This window comes from Lygodium microphyllum, chromosome 7 (genome assembly GCF_053477565.2).
Source record: "Lygodium microphyllum isolate KBCC chromosome 7, Lygodium_microphyllum_v1.1.10, whole genome shotgun sequence".
NCBI classification, from domain to species: Eukaryota; Viridiplantae; Streptophyta; class Polypodiopsida; order Schizaeales; family Lygodiaceae; genus Lygodium; species Lygodium microphyllum.
The window spans coordinates 52,227,388-52,248,374 of NC_141141.1; the positions used below are offsets into that span (position 1 = coordinate 52,227,388).

The following is a 20,987-nucleotide window of genomic DNA, read 5'->3' on the forward strand; positions in this document are numbered from 1 at the left end:
GTAAGCCTAAAAACCATGTAGATGACAATAAGGATTAGAAAAACAAGAAGCATAAAATTTCAACTAGATTGGTGTTTGATCTTGTTGGTGAGTAACCAAGCATAGATGGTTCAGAACTATATCGTATATGGGGCGAAGTGAGGGACCAGCATACTATAGTTTTCTTTGATGCAAGTGCACATGCCAACTTCCTTTCTCTAGAATTGGTAGCCAAGTTGGGCATTAGAGATTATGAGATCGATCCCATGGGTGAGACTAGTTTGGCTAGTCCTAGACATGGATAGCCACTTACCCTATTATTGAACAACTCAGTATTCATTTACAATCATATATGGACAATGAGGATCTTCACATTACACCATTGGAGGGTTGCAATGTACTTTTGGGTATTCCATGGTATCATACAAAGTACATGCTATGATTGATGTATATAACAAGAAAATCGCTCACTTACAAAGGAAGGCAACATGTTCTCGATGTAAAGTTAAAGGGGGAGCCAATTCCTCTAATGTCTCCTTCAGCAATTTCTTCAGTAATGAAAAATCATCTTTCTACGTACTATGCTAAATCTAATGTTTCAATGCTAAATAATGAGCAGACAGAATTCTTAAACGAATTCCAAGATTGTTTTTCTGACTCCTTGCTTGGAAACTTACAACTTGAAAGACTAGAAGATCATTCTATCGACCTAATGCCTAGTAATATACTCCAAACAAGCCACTCTATGCAAGATAGTTGTCTAGGCAAATGCTCTACAAAATTGGGTTCAAATGCTAGCTATAATTCTTAGGGTTTGGCAGGCTGAATTATTCATTCACATTTTTTAACACTTTATAGTTGGTTGGAGGCCAACATTGAAGGTGACAAGGTCATTGTGCACCCGTGGATCAGTTGTATCACAAGAAATCACTAAAATACAGCTATTTAATCAATTTCAGGCATACGTCAGCAATCTAAAGAAAAACTGAAAGGAACACCAAGGTTTGGGGGCAATAGGTGTCATGTCTAGTGTACGAGCACTCTAGCTCCAATTGTGTATGGATTTTTCTTGCTGAATTTACTATTAAGCTAAATTTAAGTGTTTGCTAAATGTGATCTACTGCCCTTTAGGCTTCTAAAGGCCGGTTCCGAAATACACACTTAAGCCTTGGTATATGCCCTCCATTCGAGTCTATTCTCTATGAGCTCATTGTGGTCTTGTTGGTCTTTTTGTGTTTTCATGGTTACAACAAATCTATCAGCACTATCTCTTTGCTTCTGTTGCTCCACACTTTTCTAACATGGTATCAAATCCCAAGCCTTTTGGTTTTGGTGTTGGCTATTGTGTTTGCCTGCTGCTTTCAGGTTAATCACACATAGACTACTCCAAAAGTTAATGTTTTCATGCTATACCTACGTGTTTCACAGTTTCAACCTGCACTTTTACTTATCAGCTACCATTTTTAGCTCAACTATTGACATCTTACTATTTGCGCAACCAATTTCCTTTTTTTTCTCACAAGCTTCAACATTTTCAACCTGCGTTTTCAACCAGCTTGCGCTTTCAGCCTGATGTGCACACACTCAAGGAAAGGATCACACATATCAATTGTTGTGCTTCTGTCCCTACACTCTCTTCACATATGTTTATCTCTCTATTTGAACCATCTTTACGTTGCTTGAACTATTGAACTCTCGGTGTTGGGCTGTTCATCCAAAGTGGCTATCTCTATTATAGACAAACGGCATTTCTGTTTGGAGTCAAGTGCATTTAATGCTGTCCAATTGCATTTCTAGCCGCATTTAATGTGGCCCGACATACTCATGCTATTGTATATTCACATTCCATTTATTAGCCACTATTGATCGATACATCATATGAGCACACACTACTTCCTACTGGGGAAAGGGAGGTTGCAACATTCTATTGGTTGCCCAAAGCCCGTGCCATTGTACACAATCTTGAGCTTTGGTATAAGGATTCCATTCCTTGAGTCTATTCTCTCTAAGTTCATGGTGGTCTTGCTATTCTTTTGTCTTCTTTGTGTTTACCGCAAATCTATCAACAGTGTCTCTTGGCTTCCATTGCTCCACACTTTTTTGACATTCCCATTCACCGCTCCTCATTCCCCCTTTCTAGTAGCTACACATCATGCACCATGGCAGCTACTCACCAGCTAATTGCCTAGTTTTTGGCCCCTGTCTATCTAGTGCTTCATTGCTATAGTACATCCACATGCTTCTTTACATATATTTGTTGTATCCAATCACCATACATTCGAGTATGCTACACTAGCACCCCCCCCCCCTTCCCCCCACTAATATAGTAGTTGTTTTGAGTTGTGCTATATCCACCTAACTCTCGAAGAAGAACCGTAAGGCTCATAGTCTTCATAGGCATCACATAAATCATTTGTCATTGCTTTGTTTCAAAAAGTGCCCTTAATCCTACATTAGAACATTTGATCCAAGGTGTCATGGCATACTTGTCCGACCGTGAAACATTCTCACTAAAATACCCCAAAGTAACCACGTATAGCTTATGTACCGCTGCATGACAGACAATCTCAAGAACCATTAGAAAGCCACTATGTCCTATTTTAGTTTGGTCTGGATAAACTAATGTGCATTCAACCAAAGCCAACAAGGAACCCCACCTCATAGGCACATTGCTAATCCCACTAGCAGCCCTTAGACCAACTCGAAATTAGGATGCCATATAACTTATCAATGATACTTACCAAGCTCGGCTTGCTAAATTCACATTAAAGTCATTGGCTTTAAAATGCTAAGAGTCTACAAATTTAACTTTGTGAATATTGTGCCATTGCCTTAGCTCATTATTGCAGACTGTTGTATTCATAATGCGCCACTACTAATGAAGGGCAAGGCATGGCTTGGAGAAGAGTTAACAGAAGGGAGGAGTACCTATGGAGAGGGCACCGGTCAGCCAATATACATTAACAATTTGCATACACAACAGATCATCATAGCGTTACTGTTTCCTATTGGCCTATTGAAAACGAGCAAACTTAGGTATCAGGCAGAAATCCTTCTGAACAATATGTGGATCTGTATCATTTCTTGAAGGAACAAAGTAAAGTCCATGCTCTACCAAGTGAAGAACCTGGAATTGATGCGACACAAAGGGCAGATAATTCACAACTCAAAAGCAAAAACCCAGTTCTCGTCCCTATCTTTTAAAGGTAATCTGTGAACTTATTTGATAATTCCATCCTACTTGCTGGGATATACAGCTAAACTACCTGAATTTCAACCTTGAAAATGAAATGGCATCTAAGTATTTTTCAGGAAACTGGGATAATATGAACAGAGGATATCAGGTGTACATACACGCATTTCCACAGCCAACAATGAGCACTCGGCCGCTGGTAGGCACATAATTGCGTATCATGGGGGCGAGGGTGCTGTAGGTCTGGTACCAGTCGAAAGGGGAGGGGTCCCTGGAGTATCTCTTGTCCCAGTAGGAGGCATCGCCATAGTTGCAGGTGTCGAGGGATGAGCGGTCGAGGAGATCGCGGGAGCGGAACTTGCTCATTCTCCTGGCCGTTACAATACGATGGCTGCGCGCTGCAAGCCTGCTGCTGAGCCTGGACAATGAAGGATGATGACAATAATGACGATAACGGGGCAGGGGAGCGGCCGCAGCACGCGACCAGACGGAGGAGGAGGAGATGCTGTGGACGAGGGGCGGGGGAGGTGCTAAGAAGCAGCGGAAAAGAGCTCGCATCGGGGGAGTTCTAATGGCTTCGGCGCAGACGGAGGGACGGATGGAGAGAGAAATCCTACCGCAAGACCTTTTTAGCTGTACAGCCTGAATTGAAAGGAAGAGGGGAGACGCGCAGAGAGACAGACAGAGACAGAAGACAAAGCGAGAGAGGGGTGATACTCGAGGCTGAGAGTGGGAGAGAGAGAGGGGGAGGGAGGGGCGATACCTTGTATAGAGCTTCCAAGTTCCTAGCAGTCCTTTGGAATTGTAAGGAAGGAAAAGGAAAGGAGAAGCACACGAGGAGAAACCGAAGAAAGTCTCACCACCTTACCGAGGGACCACTCAGATTCTTCATCGTTAAATGGACCGTCCTCTTCTCACCTTAAAGGCTTTCTTGGAATTGTAAGGAAGCAAAAGGGCGAAGAAGAGAAGAAGAAGAACTATAGTTTCACGGTGACTAGTCATTTTATTATTACTTTGGGTCCTTTCTTTTCTTTTCCCTTAGGATCCTAAACACATGGGCTTCATTTTTTCATATTTTCACCGGCACAGTGAGTACCTTTGAAGAGAGTCTTGTAATGCACCACACATCACTTCATCATGTCAGAGCACGACATAGCTATTAAACAAGCGATTTAAAGAGACCAGTTGACTTGAAGGTTACATCTTTTTTGGCTATCTTAACTATCAGATAATATGCTTCAATGAAAATAGAACTGTTGACATCAGCAAGGACGCCATAAGAAGAAGAAGAGAGTTTCACCACATAGCAGCTTGGAAGGGACAGACCACTCACATCCTTCATCAAAAATGGGACAATCACCTTCTTAATCAACTCATAGGCTTGTGGTACACAAACGACTACTCGATGTTCATTTTGACTATAAATCTAAGGAAAAAAATAAGGTGGAATACACCCCTATATAAAATCTTCTTGCTTGAGAGTCAAGGAGTGCTTACAACTTTTAAAAGCCAAAGAAGAGTTCTCATTGGAAAAGGAGGAGGAGGAGGAGGAGGAGAGCTTTACCACCTATCACCTTGGAGAGGAGGGACCGCTCACATTCTTCATCAAAAAGGGAACCATCACATGGTTGATCAAATTGAATGCTTGCAATATATGGAGGACTACGCAATACTTGTTGTTTACTTTTACATTTTTTAAAAATAATAAGTGTGTCATATACCCCTATGTAAGATCTTGTTCTTGAGAGTCAAGGAGTGCTTAATTTTGGAGGGGTCTAGAGCTACCTTTAAAAACCTTTTACATGGTTTACTTGAAGCTAGAGATGGTAGGTTTAAGCCCCTAAAATACACCTTCAAGGTGTTGTAGATATTCCTTATTAATATTAATACAAGCATGCATTACAAAAGAAAGATCTTGTTGTTTGCATATGCATGTTCTGACGTAAACTAATCATATATGAGAGATAGAGAGTGATGGAAGGCCATACCTTAAGACTACTCTAGTAAAAGCCTCCTTTAAAGGATTGGTATGCAACCTTTCCGATTGGAGAGAGAGAGAGAGAGAGAGAGAGAGAGAGGGATTCTACTTCAAGACATTTCTGAAGAGAGAGAAGAACAACAACAACAAGAGAGTTTTGTTAATGAGCATGAACTCAATTGAAGGGGGGTTGTTGCACGCGTTTTCGAAGCTAGCTCTTGATTCCAAAATAATATGTAGTATGCTTGTTGACTTTGGAAATTTAAAAGAGCAAAGAGAGTTCGGCATGCTAGGAACAATCTAGATGCCTTAAGATTTCATAGTCAAGGTTTTCAATTCTTAAGGCCCATATCCCACAAATCCTTAACCACATCAACATGTAGAGCAACCACCGTTCAAGTTGTGTGTGCTTGTATGCCTAGGTATTGTGTTCAAATGCCTTACCACATGGTAATTTGAAAAACATCTACCATAACAGACCAATGAAAGACTAGCTAAAGATTTGCGCTTTTGTAACAATAGATCAAATCCAAATCAAGTACATTATACTTGTGATGACATTATATTATGATTAGAAAGGCATGTACAACAAGAGGTGTTTTATAGTTATGCTCCACATTGCATCTTATATTTTGTGGAAATGGACATCTTATCGCAAGTATAATGTACTTGCATTTTGTTTTACCTTCTTTTCTAATGCAAAAGTAATAATCCTTTTGGAGCTATAGTTATCATTTGTTATTTTAGATTATTGTTTTACCTTCTTTTTCTTAAAGTTGTCATTAGGACTAATACAGTGGAGTTGTAGAGTCGTTTCTAAGGAAAGTGTTTTTGCGGTGATAAGATGAAATGTATCAATCCTTCTTAAATTTAGGTAGACTTAACCACTTTTTGTTTCCCATACAAAATGTAAGTAGAAAGAATAAATAGTTATCATAGAGCAAAGTCAATTCTAAAGCTTATATGCATGGCATTGTACTGTGTACTTTCACATAAGAAAAAGGGCAATTAAAACTTCCAACTCATAATGAGAGATGCATGAATGTGCCTAGTAAAAGCACACTGTCATAATCAACTTCCAAATTAACAACTTACATAACCCAAAAATTGGTGTGATAATCTCAAAGAATTCATAATTAAACATGACAACGGCCTTTCCATGCTTGAACATTCTATTCCACTAATCATACTTATTGTACTTGCTATAATACTATCTCAGAATTTTGGACGAACTAAATTAGAATCCTTGCCTTGATCTTTTCATAATGTTAATTATGATAAAGTAGAATCACAAGTCCACATAAAAGTACATATGAAAACCATTTGTTTGTATAGCATTTACAATGTATATACTTATTTTCTAAAGGTAAGTATTATTCAAATGCAAGTAATGGACATATATGCAAATATATATTAGATACATAATGCTTTGAAAATGCCTAATAGGAGCGCCTAGATTCTCCTCGTCCTTCATGCCAATGTTCTCAGGATGTTTCACGCCGATGTTCTCTCAACGCCAAATTGAGAAACCTTTGTGCTACTTATATAACTTCTCTCGCAATCCAGGTGAATCTTCCTTAAGTGGTGACCCTTAGGTGGTGAATATATATTTATAATATATTACTAATAATAATAATACATATTTTATGTGTGTATGTGTGTGTGTGCGTGTGTGGTGTATTATAATACGTTAGTTATACATAATATTTAACATTACATTAGCTTAATCTTTTATATATTATCTCACATAACAATCCATATATATACAATATATGCTAATAATTAATATATAATTATATGGATAGTATATAATTATTGATGTGTATATAAATTAATTGTAAATAGTATTTATAATAACATATATTACTTATAAGGATAATACATATGTTATTAACATGTGAGTGTGTGCATGCGTGCATGTAAAATAACATATTATTAATGTACATTAATTATAATAACATATATTAATATACATTAATGTGTGGTAATATATTATCAGCTATAATTAATATAATAATATATATTGTATTAATATATATTGATATATGGTAATACAATTCATATGAGAAAATGTATTATGTTCATATTATTAATATCATAATGTAAATTAATATATTTTATATAATATAATGTATATTATATCAATATTTTTGACTGAGAGAGGGGGGGAGGTCAACCATCAAATTTGATGGGGGAGGCAAGTGATTGATACATGGCACCTGCCTTCATTTTTCTTTGTTTTTGTGAGGCATTGTGATGTGGCATCCTTCCTCCTCCCCCCCCGGTGATAAACCTGCACTCATTACGCACTCAACATGGCACAGAAAGGTAACACGATATGAGCTCAAGGTATACTCTTGTATTATTCAATCCAAAAGCGGGACAACATAGACACATCCCAGGACTACACCCTCGTGACGCCGCACATGAGAGGGTTCACCACTGGGTATAGGGAATCACATGTAGAGTGGAAACAAGGCAGGGCTTTGAGTCACTACTACTCCCTATATAGGTGCAATCGGTAGCAACGGCATGGTATAGCTACAAAGCCCTTACACTCAGCCCCGCTTACTGGATTGCTGACCTCAGCAATCTAAGGGTAGCGTTTGTTATTTGACTCATCCGGGGTCTTAACGCAGCTTTTCCTAGCAAGCTGGTCAGTGTCTGCCGGTCTAAAGGGACCACGGGGTCTTAACACAGTCTATACTATCAGACTGGCCAGTGTCTGCCACACTAAGACATTGGGGCTTTTTCCTTTTTTGATGGAGTTATTTGTGATGATTGCTACCATGTGAGTCCACCCTCGACTCGATTACATTTGAGGAGTGGAGGCACATTCGAGGTCTATGATTGAGAGCCGCATTATTTGTTGGAGTGTTGAGTCGGCTCAAGGGTCGGTAGAAGGAGCAGGGGGTTCTCCTCGAGCCAAAGGGCGAAGGCATCCTTTCCGCGTTCACGGGCCTCCGCTTCTGAGATCCAAGTGGCCTCCTTGAGTGGACGCCCGCGCCACTTGGTGAGGTATTCGGGGAAGCCTCTTTGTTCCCGGTGTCGGAGGAATTCTTCTACTTCGAAGGGACCGTTGGAATGGAGCATTGGTACGCGCCGTCCCCATTGGTTGTCGGGATAGAACCTGCGCAGAAGACGAGCATGAAATGCATTATGAACACAAACACTGTCTGGCAAGTCCAGCTTGTAAGTGACTTCGTTCAGCACTTGAGTGATTCGGTAGGGTCCATAGTAGCGGTGATTGAACTTTGGGGTCATGTTTTTGGGAAGTGACATATTCTTAGAGCTCACTAGGACCATGTCTCCTTTGGTGAATAGTACAGCCTTTCTTTTCTTGTTTGCTTGCTCTGTCAGTGTTATCTTGCTCCGCTCGAGACTTTGCTTAGCTGCTGCATTGCGATCTCTCCATTTCTTCAAGAATTCTTCTACATCTTGATCCTCCGCTTTGGCCGCTCTGGATGCTAAGGCCAGTGGTGTGATGACTTCTTTTCCTGTAGCTAACTCAAAGGGAGTGTACCCTGTAGCCGAGTGGATGGAGCTGTTATAGTGAAATTCCAAGACATCAAGGTACAAGGCCCAATCTTTCTGATCCACTCTAGCATAGCTGCGGAGGTAATCTTCGATGCCTTGGTTGACTCGTTCTGTCTGTCCATCTGTCTCCGGGTGGAAGGATGATGAGAATCTCAGTTGGGTTTCCAGAGTCTTGAAGAGTTCCTTCCACATGTCACTCATGAATCTTCCATCTCTATCTGATACAATGGCTAGTGGTAAGCCCTGCAATTTGAATACATGTGTGAAGAAGAGGCGTGCTACCTCCTTGGCATTCAGTGGTGGCTTGGCCGGGATGAAGTGGGCCTGTTTGGAAAAATAGTCCACCACTACAAAGATGATTGTGTACCCATGGGACTCCGGTAGTTCCACAATGAAGTCCATGCTGATGACATCCCATGGGCGGTTGGGTACTGGTAATGGTTGTAGTAGTCCGGCTGGTCTTGATCTGGGTGCTTTGACCATTTGGCAAGTGGGGCAAGTTTTGATGTAGTCTATTACTTCTTCCTTCATGTTCAGCCAAAAGAATTGCTTCCTAAGGGCCTCCAAGGTTTTGCTTTGCCCTTTGTGGCCTCCAATCTTGCCGTCATGTATCTCATGTAGGATGAGTTTCTTTAATTCCACATTGTTGGGGATATACAATCTTTTGCCTAAAAATAGAATACCCTCTTCTAAAGTGTACATTCCATGGGGGGTCTGCTCTGCTTCCACATCTTTGATTATCTTGTGCATGTCTTGATCTTGTTCTAGGGCCTCTTTGACAAGTTCTATGAAGTTGCTGCTGACAACACTGACAGCTTTCAGGTCAGCTTTCCGGCTCAAGGCATCTGCTATTAGGCTTGTGCTTAATTTCCAGGTCAAATTCGGCTAGGAAGTCTAGCCAACGGGCTTGCTTTGCTGATAACTTGGGTTGGGATTGGAAGTATTTGAGGGAGATATTGTCGGTGAAGACTATTGTATGCTTGTGTGAACATAGTGCTTCCATTTTCTAAGGCAGTGGATGACTGCCAACATTTCCTTCTCATGTGTGCTCCACCTTGTTTCAGCATCAGTAAATTTCTTTGACTCATATGCAATGGGGTGCCCCTCTTGGACCAGTACACCCCCTATGCCATAGTCAGATGCATCTGTAGAGATTTCAAAGGGTTTGGTGAAGTTCGGTACCCTTAGGACGGGAGTTTGGCTCATACACTTCTTCATCTGCTCAAAGGCTTCCTGTTGCGTGTTCCCCCATGTAAAGGAGTGGTCTTCTTTGGTGAGGTGGGAGAGGGGGGCAGTGATGAGGCTGTAATCTTTGATGAATCTTCGACAAAATACTGTGAAGCCTAGGAACTCCCGCACTTCTCTTACAGTTTTCAGTACAGGCCATCTTTGGACAGCTTCCACTTTCTTAGGGTCCACTTTGATTCCATCTGCTCCTACAATAAAGCCTAGGAACTCCAATTCTTTCACTGCGAATTCACATTTTTTCGGCTTGGCGTATAACTGATGTTGCCGCAGTTTCTCAAAAACTTGGTGTAAGTGTTGCTTGTGCTCTTCTAAGGTCTTGCTGTAGACTAGGAGGTCATCTATGTAGATAATGACAAAGATATCTATCTCCGGTCTAAAAATTCCATCCATGAGGCCACAAAATGTGCCTGGCCCATTGCTTAGGCCGAACCCTAATACTAACCACTCAAAACTACCATATCGGGTGCGGAAGGTTGTCTTTGGGATATCTTCTTCGGCTATGCGGATTTGGTGGTATCTTGATCTAAGGTCAATCCGACTAAAGTGCTTGGCCCCATGCAGTCTATCTAATAGGTCTTCCACTAGGGGCATAGGGTATTTGTTTTTTATGGTGATTTTGTTAAGAGCCCTATAATCTACACAGAGTCTAAGTCCCCCATCCTTCTTCTTTACAAACAACACTAGAGCACCAAAGGGGGATTTGCTAGGGCGGATGAATCCTTGTTCTTCTAGTTCATGTAGTTGCTTCTTCAATTCCATGAGCTCAGTGTGGTTCATGCGATAGGGAGCTCGGGCCGGTGGAGAAGACCCTGGAATCAACTCAATCTTGTGATCCACATCTCGTCTGGGTGGCAGACCTTTGGGTAGTTCGGCTGGCATTACATCTTTGAATTCTTCAAGTATTTCTGCCACTTCTGTGTTCATCTTCTATTGTTTGGGTTCCTTACCATCTTCTTCTTCTTCTATTGGTCGGATCATACACAGATAGACCATATCTCCTTGTTTGACTGATTTCTCGACTTGCTTTGCACTGCATGTCATGATACGTGGCCTGATGACGGTCCCTTGGACTGGTGCTTTTTGGGTCTGGCCCTTTGGTTGGTTTGCAGCTGGTTTTACGATTTGGCATGATACTCCTGGCTTGTTCTCCTTCATTTGTACCTTGATTGGGGTCCTACCAGGTAGCTGCATTCTTTCGCAGGGTACTCTAACGCCTTCTCCTTGCATATCTAGCATCATTTCATTCACACCCTTACCAAACATTGCAATGACATACTTGTCATAGAATTCTAAGCCTAATATCACTTCAAAATCATCCATGGGGATTACTAAGAAGTTGAGTTTTGCTTTCCACTTGTCGGCTTCCACTTGGACTGCAAAGACTTGTTTTACTTCCTTGGCTTCTCCTTGTGCGAATGTTACTGTTAATCCTTCTAGGGCTTTGGATAGTTTCAATCCATGCTTTGCTGCACACTGTGGTGTCATGAAGTTGTGGGTTGCTCCTGTGTCCACCATGATTGGTTGGTTTCCTTTGCCCACTCGACCTTTGATGTATAGATGGTGGACTGCCGCTACTCTAGCTGCCATGCATTGGGGTCGGGCACTAACTAACCCTACCCTTGGGTGGTCCATGCTCTCTTCACTCCCATTTGGAATTTCCTGGATACGCGGTGGTTGTGGTTCTTCTCCTCCATATGCACAAGCTGCATTCACCCTTGATCCACTCGATGAAGCTGTGTCTTCTATTGGGCATCTGTTTTGGTAGTGTGGACCCCCGCATTTGAAGCATCTGATGCCAGTGGAAGGGCCTGGGGGTCTCCACCATGATGTGTTTGATCCTGCGGGCCCATATGATGTGCTAGGGGTTGGCCTGTAGTGATTGTTTCCCCATCTCCCTGCTGCTCCTCTTGGGACTAATGCCGTGGTGTTAGTGGTGTTTTGACTCCTTGTATCTGTGAATGCCCCTCTAGGAGCATTGGGCCTTTGGTTCCAGGAGTTGCCGTTGTTGAAGGTGCTGTTGAAGTTGTTGTTGAACCTGTTTTGATTCCCTTGTGCTGTTCTTCTGCCTTCCAGGTCCACCAGTCGTTCGGCCATTCTCATGGCTTCTGCTAAGCTTGTTGGCTCCTGTCTCTCCACATCTCTTCTAGCCCATTCTTGCATTCCAAACAAAAATCCATGTAGCTTAGTGTCGGTATCCATGTTTGGTAGCTGCAGCATGATTTGCCTATACTTGCTGACATATTCTTTCATCTTTCCCTGTGCTTGCTTGAGGTTCCTCCATTCATCTCTCACTTTGAATTTCTCCAGCTTTGGAATAAAGTAGTCCTTCAGTTCTTCCTGGAGTTCTTCCCACGAACAGATTGTGTGGCCCTGCTCCTGTTCTAACAGGTACCAACTGGCAGCGTCCTCCTCCAAGTAAATGGCTGCCACTTTCGCCTTCCTGTCTTCGGTGATTCTTGAATATTTTAAGTACCTATCCACCTCTGCGATCCATTTCTTTAGAACCAACCCATCTCTCTCTCTCTCTTATACTTGGCGGGTTGAGGCATCTTGAATTTTCCATAATCATCTTCTGAACTACTGCTATCTTCCTCTTCTTTGCGATGGTGCTTTTTCTCCTTCTTCTTGTCTTTCTTTTTGCTTCCTAATTCTACTACTTTCTCCTTCTCCTTCCTTGTATCTTGCGCCCTCCTAGATGACTCCTCTCTACCCGTTCTATCCATCTCCTCTTGCATTCAGTGTCTCCTCTCCTCTTCTTGTTGTTGACTCACCCATTCTCCTTAGCCCTGCTCTACTTCTAGTTTTTTCCTCCTTTCTTCCTCTTCCTCTTTCATCTGCATGTTCCTCCATATTGATTCTAGCATGCCTGACATACCATCTATTTGTCTTTCTAGTCCGGCCACCTTCTCCTCTTGGGCCACTCTCCATTCTTGTCCCCTACTCTTCTTCCTCTCCTCTAATGTCGGGAGGGTGATGTTCTCCCTTTCTTCCTCCATGTGGTTGGTGGTGGTGTCGACGCAGGGAAGCCGTGTTTTGCCTGTGGTGGTGTGGGTCGTGCCGCGGGGAAGCCACGTCACGTCTTCAGACGGTGGGATGTCGAGGTTGGGACGTCACGCCGGGGCGACGCGTCGGGGGGGGGGGGGGGGGCATCGCGACGTGGGACGATGCGACGCGGGGCGACGCAACATGGGTCGACGCGACGTGGGGCGTTACGACGTGGGGCGTCGCGACGTGGGGCGACACGACGTGGGGCGTCGCGGTGTGGGTCGTTATGACTTCGATCTCTTCGGGGCACTGGATCTTTCCTCCTGCTTCCGTGAGCACTCCTTCACTCCAAGCAAGAGTTGCTCTGATACCAAGTGTGATAAACCTGCACTCGTTACGCACTCAACACGGCACAGAAAGGTAACACGATATGAGCTCAAGGTATACTCTTGTATTATTCAATCCAAAAGCGGGACAACATAGACACATCCCAGGACTACACCCTCGTGACGCCGCACATGAGAGGGTTCACCACTGGGTATAGGGAATCACATGTAGAGTGGAAACAAGGCAGGGCTTTGAGTCACTACTACTCCCTATATCGGTGCAATCGGTAGCAATGGCATGGTATAGCTACAAAGTCCTTACCCCCCCCCACCCCCCGCCCCTAACTCCCCCTTAACCAATAGTAAAGATAAGATAATATATCATTAATTAATATATGTTTAGTGTATATACATTTATAGATATATAATGTATAATTAAGTATAATGTAATATGAATCAATATATGCTAATATAATTATATATATTATCTTAATATTTTCAATTGAGAGAGAGATATATATATATATATATAACCTTAATATTTTCAAATGAGAGAGAGAGAGAGAGGCTCAACGAGTGAATTTCATGGGGGCAGGTGGGTGATTGACGTGTGGCAACTACGTCTATTTTTCTTTTCTTTTTTAAAATGGGGGGAGTGTGGGGGTTGCCATGTGGCACCTACCCCCCACTTCCCCTTAACTAATAGTAAAGAAGTTGGTTTATATTAGCTGATAGTAGGTTATATCAATAGTTCTCTACACATAACTATTTACGCACATGCACATAGACAAAATAGTAATCTCGTTATCAAATGCAACAAAATGCAAGAGCTATATAAATGGAGTGCTTAAGACAAATAATACTCCCATTAGCAAACAAGTGATAGTAACATGGCAAAAATATAATTGATTATTCAATATAATTTGGTATCCCAAATGAGTCAAAATGGATCATAGTTACACATAACACATGCATCTATTTGTGCTACACAAATACTATTATAAAATACTAAAATGCTGGACATGCCATGGTTATATTTCATAACTATACAAGGGTAAAGTAATCATACTCGTAAAATTCTAACTTTTTACATGAATATGGTTACTAATAATTACTACATAATGATAGCTCTTAACCATATATCTTATATAATTATCAAACCAAAATAGGCTGAGCACTGGCTCTACGGCTCTAGTTGGGCCTCAAAACCAACCCCCACAACCTCACAACCATGAGCATCAAATGATGTATTAACTTGCTACACTTTCTAATCCTAGTAATTGCCTACCTTGAACTTCAAATAGGAGTATTGCATGACTAGTAATGGCATAGTAGAGGCTCCAAAGGCTTGATGGCATCGCTAGTGCATTTAACAAACCCACTCCTACCAAGTCTTATGATGTGGGGATGAGACTCCTTGTGATGCATTCTTTACCCAAGCCCACCAACATAAACTCCACTTGGCCACACTAGAATATGCAGGGCTACATTAAACCTACAAGTAAGACACCTAATTGCACTCAATAACAAATAAACCAAGTGATATGCATTAATATATGCATAGGTCATGTGAGTGTATCAGATGCGAAGCACAATACTTAAACAAATCTTTCTGTTTTAGAAAACAAAGTAGTGTATACACAAGCAATCTTTCTTGGATTAAGGGTTGCAAGGATGCATACACACAACTTGAGAGCACAAAACACAAAAGTGTATTGAGAGGTATCAACAAAGAATATTTATAAGACTTAGTATGCCCTAGAATAAAATATGCATCTATAGAAGGGCGGCTAGATGGGGGGAGGGGAACTCTTAAATAGGGAAAAATCTCCCTAATAGTCCTAAGTGTGTTCATGCACCACTACCAAAATATGGTAACAAATACCCCTTGGGGATGATGCAATGAGGAACTCATGTATAGTAAATTTCCAAGCCTAGTGGACTATGATAAATCGATAAAGGAGTAAGCCCAAATCTTTAAATCATGAGCCAAAGCCTCAGTGAAAATATATACAAGCTTATCTTGTATTGGCACATAGGCTGAGTTGATCTCTTCCATAGAGAGTATTTTCTTGACATAATGATAATGGACCTCCATGTGTTTAGTAGGAGCATGGAATAGTGGGTTCTATGGAATATGAATGCACTCTCACTATCAATGGAAGATGGAGGTGGCAAATGACTGTCCAACATCCAAATCAACCAAAAGGTATATGACCTAAACACACTCATAGCCATGAAACCTACCTTGTACTTAGCTTTACAACTCACTTGTTTCTTTCTCCATTGGAGAGACAAACACCTCCAACATTGCCTTCTTAAAATCCTCCCAAGAAGCAAAATTGTAACTAACTCTTTGAATATATCTCCACCATGTATGTGCATAGCCTTCAAGATGGAGAGCCGCAAAATAGCTCTTAGCTTCATCATGGCGAGGGAAAAGTGTGAAGTATATCTCTAATTTGTTTAGTCATTCTTCCCACTCCGTTGAAGATGCATTATCCCCCTTGAAGTTGGAAATGGTAATCTTTTCTTTGTACTCCCTTTCATTTTAGGTTGGTTGAAAATTGTTGGAGTGCTGCCCAAAAGATGATTGTCTCCAAGAATCTCTATTCATTTAATCTCTTCCAAAAGAGTTTAGTATAGAATTATTACCACCATGATTTGGACTTCCTCATGCAAATCACCATTTAGAAATGTAGTTTTAATATCCAATTGAGGTATATTCCAACTGTGATGAGATGCTACTTCCCAATTGTTATGAGTTGTTATCATACGGCAAGTGGAAACAAAGATCTCATCAAAGAGTCCATTTTGTTCCATTGATCATAACCCTTTGTCACATGTCTAGCATCATAATTATAGATACTACCATATCTCTTATGTTCAACTTGTAAACACACTTAGTTCAATGGCCTTTTTGTCAAGAGGCAAGTCACGTAAGAGCCAAGTATGATTTTGGACAATAGCATCATAGTTAGATTGCATAACAAACTGTCCAATTTTCTAAATTTTGTGCCTCTTTAAAATAAATAGGGCCATCCTCATCACAAAAAGTGGACATGATCGATGCACAACAATTTAGTGTATAGCATGCACTATAAGAGCCAAAAAGAGTATAACTAGACAAAAGGTGCATCCAATTTACTATCACACAATATTTGCACCAACCACTTTGGCATAGTCCTAGATTGGTTAATGTCCTCTTACTCTCTACACTCTCATTAAGAAGTGCACAATTCACATTTGCATGAAAAATAGGGCGGGGCAATCAATGGATTCATGAGAAAACCCTAAAGGCTGAAAAACTACCTCCTTTGGTGCTACATTTGACTATCCACCACTAAAATAAGTACCAAAGTGTCATTAGACCATACGAGTGTACATATGAGTAAAGACTAAATAAGGTATTCCACAAATTCAACATCATGATTGACCAAAATACCCTTAGTTTACTGATAATGTAACCTTTATTTTCAATATGATAATTAAGAAATATACATTTCATAGCCTTGTCATTCATTTTTTTGCATTTTTACATGGGTACTAATAAATGTATAAACTAGGCAACCACAAAGCACAAGTGAGCAATAAACCTCACATAGAGTGGCAAACTACAATGCCTTGGTGGGATACCTCTTAAGCACATGAGCTATCTCACGACGAATCGCATGGTGGGGGGGACTTGCTTGAGCTGCTATGCCAAACACGCACCGTACACACAAGAGGAAGCTCACTTGAGAACACAAGAAGAGAGATGGATGCCAAAACATTTTCTCGTTGGTTTCTTCTTCTTATTATTATTCTTCTTCACACAATACAATGTACACAAAGTATAGATACGATACAACATAGAGGAAAGTGTTCTACTAAGTGTGAAATAGTGTATAATTAACTATGCTAATTGACTGGCGCTATAACTATGCTAGCTATATGTAGATGCAACAAACTAAATATAATCAGTGATAAGTTAGTGGCCATGTGAGGATCATAATGACCACCAACATGCTAAGTGTAGATGTGTAAATCTATCTAGCTAGGTGGTCCATCATCAATGTTCGCACATGTTGAGCTTGCCATCTCAATGAGCTATACACATGACAATTTCAAGCCAAAAGCTATGTGGCAAAGCTTGATTTTTAATCATGCATCACATCATCTCCATGAGATGATTTTTTATTCCATATTCAAATATTAAATTCTTTAGGTATACACCCCCCCCTCCCCTTAATCACATGGAGGGTAACCACTTTACCTACTTTAGATCATACCCAATATGCAATGCTCACAAATGTGTTTTGGATGTATCTTAATACTAGGCAATTAAACATGAAACTAGCAAAATTTAGATGACCAAAATGTACATACCAAAGTTTTGCATCTAAAAAATATTGTAAATCTATGAAGCAACATATGTAGTATAATCATTGAGCTTGTATAACCTATGAAAGAGTGAACCAAATGAAATAATGGTTTCATCACATGAGAAATCACAAAATGCATATATATCATCCACATATTTAACAATCAAGCCAATCTTGGCAAGTGAAAAAACTAGCAATAAATTCTTCTTGATCTTTGGCACATATAAAGCATATATAAGTGTGAAAGTATTGCATTAGTAGTAGTCGATAGCTAACTCTAACAAGACAAGAGAAGTTTTATTGATACATGTGACAATATTACCCTTAGGGGGAGACTTAAGAGAAGTGAATAAACTGGATTGACAAGTAATATGATTAGTGGCACCAGTATCAAAGTATCACACATTTGAATTCACAACAAACATGGAAGAATCATGTAAAGATTAGTGGCACCAGTATCAAAGTATCACACATTTGAATTCACAACAAACATGGAAGAATCATGTAAAGAAGGGTCATAATTACATTAGATACTAAGTATATACTCTATATCCTACACAATATTTATTAATTCTGAATTAGAAGGAGAGGCATTTGCAACAACCATACTAGCCTATTTTTTTCTTAGCCTCTTTCATGACCATTTTAGGATAATCGTTGGTGACATGATCTCTTGCCTTACAATACCTTCAAGAGATTTTAGAACCATTTTTCTTCTCATCCTTATCAACCTTCTTTGTTTGAAAAATATTTATAGATTTTACCTTACTAGCAAAAAAGCAAGCTTTTCCTTTACTGTTTTGATTAGCAACAAAAGCTTGATTTTGCAATGTGCATAATGGACCTATTCTAAGATTATTCTTCTTGTAGAAAAAGAAAAACCAACTCATTAAATGACAAAGCATTCAAATTTCCTTACATCAACTTGAGAGTAGACACAAAACTCTAATAAGAATCATGAATATTATTGATAGCAATCTGCACAAGTGAATTGTTTGGCAAAATCTCGTGTGCAGTAATAAACCAATCCTTTAGATTTTTGATCTTTGTCAAGATACTATCCATTGAGTCACCTTCATTTGTATATTCACCTTCCGATTGCTTGTGCAAGTAAGAAACACAGGCCTAATTTCTACCTTGATAAAAACGTGCAAGTATATCCCAAACATTTTTAGCTATCTTATATAAGTGAATGTGTTGGAGTACATTTAATGAATACTACAATCAAGGCATGAGCATTTACATCTCTTTCATTCTAATGAATTTGTTCAAAAGTAGGCGTTTCTCTAACATTAACTAGAGTAAAAGTAGAACTTGCAATGTCCTCAACACCACCTATTCTACTTCAATTGCAACTTCCATAACCACACCAAAATGTACTTCAATTCAGTGCATAATGTTTCAGAGCCCTTTTGGAACCAATCCATGAGACATTATATAAGCCCATAGTGGATACTTGGTTTCATCCAACTTGTCCTCAATAGCCAATATACATAATACACAATTATTGGTAGCCATGGCAATTGACTATACTTGATGCCAAAGTTACATCTATAGAGGAAAAATGCACAAAACAACATGTATTATGTAGCACAACACAAAGTAGAATGTAGAGGCTCTTACTTATAAAAACAACTATTGTTAAAAATTCTACAAAAAAGGATAAAATAGTCTACACAATATTTGTAGTAGTGCAAATGGAACCCGAAATGATCTCGAATAAAACATTTGATGATGCCAATGCCTAGGGCTCTCCTATAGTGTATGTGAACCTATGAATGCTCGTCAAATATCTTCCCAATTGGAGGAAATCAAGCAAAGGATTTTGATTAGTTTGCTAATAGGTTTAAGTTCACTCGGATACTAATTGTTGGATTTAGGGTGATAGGAATGCATACACATAGCTTGAGAAGAAGAAGCTTGAGAGCACACAACATAGAAGTGATTTGAGAGGTATCAATAAAGAAGATTTACAAAATTTAACGATCCTAAGTGTATTTACACATATCATTATCAAATGATTATAACACTATTTTCATCCTTACCAAATTTGATGTTATACGTTTTTGTGCTTGAGTTGATTTATTAATCAAAACATGCCACACTAAGCCTTAAACCCATGTGTTTCTTTGCTTGAGTTGATTTGTTGAGAAAAAAATCTTTGAGAAAGTCTATTTCACCTTGGGAAGGGTGAAAGAAACCTTTCCCATACTTGAAACTAAGATCCTTTGTGTAATAGCTCTACCCCGTAATTGCTTGGGTGATGCCTGATGACTGATAGCAAGAAGACCTTGATGAGAGATGGGTGCCTTGAGTTTGATGGAGACCTTGAAAATGACACATAGACCAATTGCTATGCTTTGATACCAATGTTGCAAGAATTATCCATACCTTAGATGGTTATTGAAGAAATTTGAAAAACCCACAAATTGAAAGGGAGAAGAGTTGAGAGACAAGTCTTGCATGAGACACCCATTGGGTGCAATCATTCTCCCATGCATTGAGATGGTGCTTTCTAATGCATGCATTTTGTAATTTTAGATTATTTTCTTGCCCAAGTTACATGCTAAGCCTCACTTTTAAGCCATTTCTTTGCACAACCAGCTTTTCCTAAAAATATCCATCTCTAGCCTATTCCCATATTTTTACAAGAAAATAACATTGTAGCCTTTTATAAAACAATATCCAAATAAAGCTTTTGCACATGTGCACATACAAAATAGCCATGTACTTAAGAGTGCTTACAAAAAATTATAATAAATGTTAGCACACTATCTTGCACTCCAAAGTAATAATTCACCAATCTCTACAACACGAAGCACATTAATTTACTCAATGTCCACCTTGCACAATGCAACTGGTGCCACATGTTCACACAATGCGACAAGTCATGATAATGAGGCAGATTACTATATTAAAAATCACATAAAATAATTTCTAAAATAAATCTTTAGATCTATTTTTCATAATGCATGCTCCCGATAATCTTTGTATTTCTAAAATCGATTTATAAACCTCATCCATTTTCTCAATAGCATCCACCTTAGTTGCATATGTCTTTCATCTATATGGTCCACACATGTGACCCACAATCAATACTTCATTTACCCCAAAGATGGACTTTTGTCTTGATAGTCTTAAATTCAACTCTTCTAATTTGGTCAAAATCTTTTGGAAGTTGGCAATATAATTTGCAACAAATCTCATACATCCCTTTTCATTCAATGATTCATTTGTGGTCTCTTTTGGACACCCTTTTATCAATACATCATCGAGAAAAGGCGCAGTTGGTTGTAGTACATGATCTCACAAAGCCTTATTAATGGCATTCATCATATGAGCAACCAAATTCATTCCTCTTGTGGCAAGGGGTACAT

The 20,987-nt window shown here is 39.8% G+C and overlaps 1 protein-coding gene across 2 annotated transcripts in view; it reads right to left on the bottom strand.

Moving 5' to 3' along the window:
* LOC148033440 (uncharacterized) overlaps positions 1–4,023 on the bottom strand; it is an 85,494-nt gene extending 81,471 nt beyond the window's left edge. For both annotated transcript variants that reach the window (XR_015691311.1, XM_087681366.1), the window contains exon 1: positions 3,334–4,023. Coding sequence is in view for 1 of the 2 variants with exons in the window: in XM_087681366.1 (XP_087537492.1) it covers positions 3,334–3,730 (397 nt within the window). In the remaining variant the exon portion in view is untranslated. The remainder of the gene's footprint in view (positions 1–3,333) is intronic.
* Between the last annotated feature and the right edge of the window lie 16,964 nt (positions 4,024–20,987).